General features: G+C 38.7%; 1 protein-coding gene across 1 annotated transcript in view; it reads left to right on the top strand.

The window, feature by feature from the left end:
* Nucleotides 1–7561, top strand: part of FOXP2 (forkhead box P2) — a 371655-nt gene that overhangs the window by 307068 nt on the left and 57026 nt on the right. Inside the window, exons 5-7 of the mRNA XM_032642873.1 lie at nt 3273–3410; nt 4538–4726; nt 6273–6441. Coding sequence (XP_032498764.1) covers nt 3273–3410; nt 4538–4726; nt 6273–6441 — 496 coding nt within the window. The remainder of the gene's footprint in view (nt 1–3272; nt 3411–4537; nt 4727–6272; nt 6442–7561) is intronic.

The raw sequence follows: 7561 nt of genomic DNA, 5'->3' as shown, positions 1-7561 counted from the left end.
AGCAAAGAAAGGTAATGGGACAGTAACAAAAGTGATAAAGGAGGAATGAAGGAAACCTGTCACTTAAAATGATTCACTTAAAAATGGAGAAATTCTGCATGTTCTAAACAAGGCCAGTGGAGCAGTCTACATATAACATGTAATTGACATTTGTTGTAGGAAAAACTAATTTTCTATTTAATAAAATATTTTAAATTTTTAGTAGCCTCAAGTGTTTCATTTTGGATGAGCTCATGTACGTAGATTTATAGGTGATAGTATTGGCTTATTTGTAATGTTAGAAATCCCTCAGAAGTGTACTTGTGCTTTCCTATATATATAATTAATTTCAGTTTGTGTTTTGTACATATCTTATGGAAGTAGAGTGTTCAATTAGTTGATTTCTTTTTCTACATATCCTTATGTCTATATATTGTTTGTGTTAGATGGCAGTTTCCTAGAGGGTAGGCCAGAATCTGCTTAAAATTTGCAGAATATCACATAAGTGTGATACATATGATTTTCGGATGACAATGACATAATGGTTATTTTTATGTCATAAACTTTTAAATGTAAGGAAGACACTCACAAACCATTTCAAGAATAAAACATAATTAATTTAACCATGGTGAAAGGGCTAATGAACTCTAAAGAATGCAAAGGTAGAAAACTTGCTTAAACTTGCTTGTACATCAAATCAGTCATGCTACCAGCAAGCTATAGCGTAATATAATTTGTATAAGAAGAATCCTGATTGTAAACTTGCAATTTACAAAAATAATTGCATGCCTCCATTCATATTACTTTTCTTATAAAGTACCTTTGTTATCAGTTACGCATAAAGTACCTTTACTTGTAGATAGAGTTAGTTAAGTGAAAATACTCCATATGCTAAAAAGTGGTAAGGGGCTGTTAGATGAGAGAGGTGTGACAAGTTTCTCATCACATGATAGACTTTATAGAAGATATCTACCTATATGCATGTGTATAGCTATCTACATATATATAACCTAGCTACCCACTTACCTATCTATTTATCTGGATTGGCAGCCTTTTTCAAGTTTAACCTGTTTGTCTTTCTCTGTTCCTTCATTTCAGTTTCATTCCTTGTTATTTGGAGACAGTATGAGGTAAATTATTCCTGGAAGGAAAGGCATTTTTGTAGATAGATAATTTTTTTCCCAAACTGCTTATTCTAACCATTCTTTTTGTTTATCAAAGAACAATTAAGTAAACTGACTATTAAATATTTAAACAACTAAACACATGGGCAACCCACTGGATCAATTAATTTTACAGCATACATTTCAGAATGCCTTTTATTATGATACTTTCAAGTACAGTAATCTATAAGTATGAAAGCATGTTCTAAAAAAATCCAGAAATATTTTTGAAAAGCACTTTTGAATTACTTTCTGTTATTCTGTGATATTTTCCCCTCATGTTACAAAATTACATCTAATTAATCCATATTTCCAGAGACCAAGGGATAGAAAATACTCTTTCTTTAGTATGAAATATGAAGTGGCTTTTTTGAGGGAGAGGAATTAATCCATCCTGAACTTCCTTTATTTTTTTCTTCTAACTTTATTTATTTATTTATTTTTGGCTGCATTGGGTCTTCGTTGCTGCACGCAGGCTTTCTCTAGCTGCGGCGAGCGGGGGCTGCTCTTCATTGGGGTGTGTGGGCTTCTCATCGTGGTGGCTTCTCTTGCTGCAGAGCCCAGGCTCTAGGTGTGTGGGCTTCAGTAGTTGTGGCACGCAGGCTCAGTAGTTGTGGCTCACAGGCTTAGTTGCTCTGTGGCATGTGGGATCTTCCCGGACTAGGGCTCGAACCCGTGTCCCCTGCATTGGCAGGCAGATTCGTAACCACTGCGCCACCAGGGAAGCCCCTAACTTTGTTTTCATTATTAATTTCTCCTTTGTTTATGATATAAAGTGCCAGACTCGAAAAGTTTGAACTGTGTTAAAAATGACTCTGAGGATAAGTTGTGAACCATGTCTGTTAATCTTTTTCTGTTTTCAAAGACACATGTTGTCCCAAGAATTTGTTCAAAAGTGGTGTTTATATAAATACTTGCTTTTATTTACAGTAAATGTGAATTGTTTTCTCTAGGAAAGAAAATGATTGCTTTCAAAGGTTGCAAACTTGGCAAGTTGACAAGTTGTCTGATTACTTGCTGGTTAGTACAAGCAGTGCCTTCAAAGAGTGTGACTGCCGCCCAACCGAGCAGATAGATACGTCAGGCTTCCGTGCAGGAGGACTTCCTGTTCGCCTCTCTTGCCAACCTTTTCCTGTCTCTCCACAGCCTTTCTCTCTTTCTCTCAGACTTTCCCCCTGGCTTTTCCTTACTTTGTATTTTCCTTGCTTCATCTTTCTCTTCTGCTTCTTTCTCTCCCCCCTTATTTCCTTTTCTTTTTGACTCTTTAATTTTTACAACTTTGAAGGAGAAGAAAATGGTAGAAAGGACATTTTGAGCAAAATACTTTATTTTTCAGTGTAATGAAGAACCTTTGAGTAATCGTTAGATTTCTGGACTTCCCAGTATGCGTTTAGTTAGCTTGAAATAAGAAAACGTTTAAAGGAGAAGCTAGAATACGAGGCTTATGATCCCTTCTTGGAGAGGACCTATCTATGTAGCTATTTTCTGGGGATATGTAAGTAAATAAATAAATATCCTATATGAGTTACTACGAGTACTCATGTAGTAATATGTATTACTGTGTGTATTTTTCTAGTACTGTGTATATTTTATATATATATATATATATATATATATATTAAATTTTGAAGACAGGTTATATTTTATGAATAAGTACACTGCACATACATTCTTTTTACTAACTTTGATAACAGATATTTAAATGTGTATTTTTCCAGTCGTTTAATCTTTATCATATCTATCTTAATCATACCTGTAAATCATTTCAAAAGGCTTTCGTTTGTAGCACTGTGACATTGATGAGATTATCAATTATGAAGTATTGAGAAAACTGACATGTAATTGTTTATTTCTAATTATGCTAGTCAAAGCAGCACATCTGAGCATAATACGTAAGAGGTGTGGAACGTAAAGGTGGAATCTGATGACATCTGATGCCTCTGGAAAGCCAGTGTCTAAATACTGTGGTACCTAAAATATCATTATTAAATAGTTAAATAATATAACAATTATTCTATAAAAATGATTGGTCATCACTACTAAAGATTTTGGTAGGGATGCCATATAGCTATGAAGCAGGTTAACAGACGTTTGGTAACATCCACTCTTTCTCCTCCTGTCTCTGTCAAGGTGCCTGTGTCGGTGGCCATGATGACTCCCCAGGTGATCACCCCTCAGCAAATGCAGCAGATCCTTCAGCAGCAAGTCCTGTCTCCTCAGCAGCTCCAAGCCCTTCTCCAGCAGCAGCAGGCAGTCATGCTGCAGCAGGTAATGTGGATTACCTGCTTTGGAGTGCTAGCACCCGTGTTGACAGTGCCATGGGCATATATGACAATTCCTTCTCCACTGGAAAGGACAACCTGTCAGCATGCTAGAACATAAATGTAGCATGTTGATTGCAGAACCGAGTAGTGAAATTTAGATCCCTTAGTCTTTTTAAATTCATTAACATCTAGAGTAAGAGTAAGAAATAGGTACCATTTCAACGTGAGATAAAGCAATATTTAAATATTCAAATACTTAGGTGCTTTGGATTTAGAGCCTTACCAACAAAAGTGCAAAGAGACTTACGGATAATTGTTGCTTTTGAAATTTCTAACCCTTCAACCCTCCTTTTAGTTCACATAAGTATGAAATTGGAACTGGCTATTTTGTTACAGTAGGGAAAGTAACGTCCCAAACTTTCCTTTCCACAATAAATTCAGATTTTAGGAATAGAAGTGGCTACTAACTAGAACAAAGTTGAACAGCTGAGCCACCAATTCATGAAGTTAATCTTTTTTCAATAGCAAAACTAATGTTCCTAATATGTACATCATTAGAGCTTTGAGTTTATATAAAGTGGGCTTTATGTTATAGACTTACTTCTCATACAGAAAATAATGTGCTTTACCTAAATTCTTATAGATTTAACGACTTGCTGTGTTCTGTGATGATGACCACAGGCCAGTTAGTTATATTTCTAAGTCTGACGTTCTCCTGTCCATCCGATGGATTACAATTTTTTTCCCAGTAAGAACTGGTCACTCTAATTTTATGTAACTCTATAGCTGGTTCTTATAAATGGTAGAGTAGACCCTATTTTTATGTTCTATTAACGCTGCAGATATAACCATCGAGGGTATTCATTTGGCTCTAGCCATTTAGAATACGGATCTTCTATACCCTTTCGTTTAGGATACTTTGGAGTCTGGATTGGAAAGTTTCAGAGCTGCCTTGGCAAAAAACAATGTATGTGTAGATCTGTCTCCTGGAATCCAGTGCATATCTGTTGTTGTTCTTGTGAGACGAATCTTAATGGAGACTCTACCCTGTACCAGTCTAGAGGAGTTTAGGAGGTTTATAATACATGCAACTTTTGCCTTTATTTATTAAAGTCAAAATGGTTTATTCAGCAACAACTACAAGAGTTTTACAAGAAACAGCAAGAGCAGTTACATCTTCAGCTTTTGCAGCAGCAGCAACAGCAGCAGCAGCAGCAACAGCAGCAGCAGCAACAGCAGCAGCAGCAGCAACAGCAGCAGCAGCAACAGCAGCAGCAGCAACAGCAGCAGCAACAGCATCCCGGAAAGCAAGCGAAAGAGGTAGGATCTGGCCGGCTCACCCACGCAGAGGAGGGCGAGGCTGGGAGGGGCCCTCGGAGGCCAGGGCAGTGTTAGACCCTCCTATCACCAGGCTTTTGCTGTCCAAGATGCGTTGTGCTACTTTTGTACCGAGCTTCATAACGGTAACAGGAGAGCTCTCCTGCTCTACTTTTTCTGCAGCGTGGGACTGGAGAGTTATGATCCAATGCTGCTGTCGTCTCCTGTTCACTAATGAATCACAGCGTACAAAGAGCAAGCTGTGTGGTGGACAAAGTACTGATTATCTCGTATCCACCCGAGAACCGAAGTTGGTGAGGGAACCTTATCTTTCTCAGTGGTGCAGCTCAGAGAACAGGCATGCAAATTGAGCCCGTGGTTGGGAGTTGGGGGGCGGGGGGAAGCCAGGGAGAAAGTGGTTGAGCCCAGATTTCAAAGTCACAGGCCCCTGATTAATGAACTGCTACTGTAGGTTTGGAGTGGCGAGTAGAAAGTTCCAGTTTGATATGCTCATAAATCAAACTGACAAGCTGGCTTCTCAGGCCTAGCTTGCGCTTGTCAGCAAACTGCATCAGATATAAACATAATACAAACAAAACAGTTGAAGTAGTTAAATTGATCAGCAGGTAACAGAGCCCTTGTCTTCAAGCTGCCCATTATGCAAACGTACAGGAAACAGTTTTGACCCCCTGAGGCTTTGTTTCTGTTTGGATTTGTGAATAGAATTTCAGACAGCCATCAACTACAGAATAGAAATTGCTCCCTTATTTCTCCGGAGGCTTTGGGCAATCCACATGACTTGCTCCGTTATGCAGTCTGTTTTCCAGTGAGCGCATCAGAAGTTTCTCTTTTCCCCAAACTAAAAAGGAAAGGTCTTTCACAGCAGCTTGTCTTTCTCTGAAGTGTGACTGCCTTCTCATACCCTCCCGAGTCCAAAAGAAGTCTGCTTTGTCTTGTAATGCCTCACAAAATGGGAACTTACACTTTTCCTTCCAGTAAAGGGCACTTTTTTTGGCCTTGAACATAATTCTACCTTTCATATATTCCAATAAGAGAGAAGAGGAAGAGAGAGAGCTAACAGTCCTGTCCTATGAAGGCTACATCCCAGTTTACTAATAGATCACTAGAGACCACGGTCATGGACTTCTGCAGGTCAAACTTATTCAGTTGGAAAAAAAACAAAAGTGTTGTTGAGGTTGACTGTTTCCGTAAAGTGTCATTCTTTGAGTCTAAGTAAATTTCTTATCATCTGCAATAAGCCTATTTTTAAGAAGTCTGAACTTTCGTGACACACTTTCTCTAGACCTTGTTCCATCCCCTTTCAGTGCAAGTTCCTTGGTTCTCTGTTGCTGTGTTAATATTTGAAAGAAAAGCAACTGAAAATCTAGAGCTTGCTCACATTCTGCCCTTGAGCTTTGACAATGGGATGACCATTCACAAACATACCGGGGCGATGACAGAAGCTTACGTCTCGCTGTAGGAGGGCTGTTTGCACAGACCCTGGTCTCTGCCGTCCGTTCGCTCACTGGGTTGGGTTTTCTGACACCAGCAGCAGCAGCAGCAGCAGCAGTTGGCGGCCCAGCAGCTTGTCTTCCAGCAGCAGCTCCTCCAGATGCAGCAACTCCAGCAGCAGCAGCATCTGCTCAGCCTTCAGCGTCAGGGACTCATCTCCATCCCACCTGGCCAGGCGGCCCTTCCAGTCCAGTCGCTGCCTCAAGGTACATACAAACCGCCGCGCACGTTCCATTTCTCAGCTTGCACTTGCTGCCACTGTGTGGCCTGTCTACCTTACACCTTGAGAACTTTCGTTTTTATAACCTTTATGTTTATTATTAAAGCATGATTGTTATGAAAATGAAAACACGACGATCCAAAACCTTTGGGACGCAGCAAAAGCAGTTCTAAGAGGGAAGTTTATAGCAATACAGTCCTACCTCAGGAAGCAAGAAACATCTCAAACAACCTAACCTTACAACTGAAGCAACTAGACAAAGAACAAACAAAACCCAAAGTTAGTAGAAGTTTGGAGTTTGGGATTAACATATACATTCTACTATGTATAGAATAGATAACCAAAAAGGACCTGCTATATAGCATAGGGAACTCTACTCAGTATTCTGTAAGAACCTGGATGGGAAAAGAATCTGAAAAAGAATAGATACATGTATATGTATAACTGAATCACTTTGCTGTACACCTGAAACTAACACACATTGTAATTCAACTATACTCCAATATAAAATAAAAATTAAAAAAAGAAATGACTGTTAACATGGTTGCATGCCCCTTTTTCTTGAGACTCAGAAGTTTTACTCCACATTGCTTTTTAAGTGTGCAGTAAACCGCTTTCAAGTGCTTTGTTAGATATTAAATGTGTATTTATTAGTCTTATGGAAGAAAATGTATAAGGGCAACACAATTCAAGCTATTGAATTCAAGCTATTGAATACACACTGAAGATCTGCAGGGAATAGGATTAGTGGGAAGGCTAACATCACTCCATTTAACATAAGTGAGCTGATAGGAGTTTTGGTGGACAACTGATAAGAAAAAGATAGACGCTCCTAATCTTCACGCTATATATAAAAGGAAGGCTTTATGTATTTCTACAGAGAATAGTCCCAGTTATGCTTTGGGGGACCTCATCATGCATCCTGGGATCATATTGATCCTCCTTTCTCTAAAAGGATATTGCGTATACATGTACTGTATTGTGAATTACAGCTTTAAAAACCTGGCAATTGTATTCTTGTTTTTCTGATACGAAAACTTCGGATGTACTTTGATAATTCAATAATACAATACCATACAAATATACAATTGTATATATTCATTATT

The sequence above is a fragment of the Phocoena sinus genome, chromosome 9 (genome assembly GCF_008692025.1).
Source record: "Phocoena sinus isolate mPhoSin1 chromosome 9, mPhoSin1.pri, whole genome shotgun sequence".
In the NCBI taxonomy this organism is placed as follows: Eukaryota; Metazoa; Chordata; class Mammalia; order Artiodactyla; family Phocoenidae; genus Phocoena; species Phocoena sinus.
The sequence above is the reverse complement of the archived record's forward strand: the minus strand, read 5'-3'. Positions and strand labels throughout refer to the sequence as shown.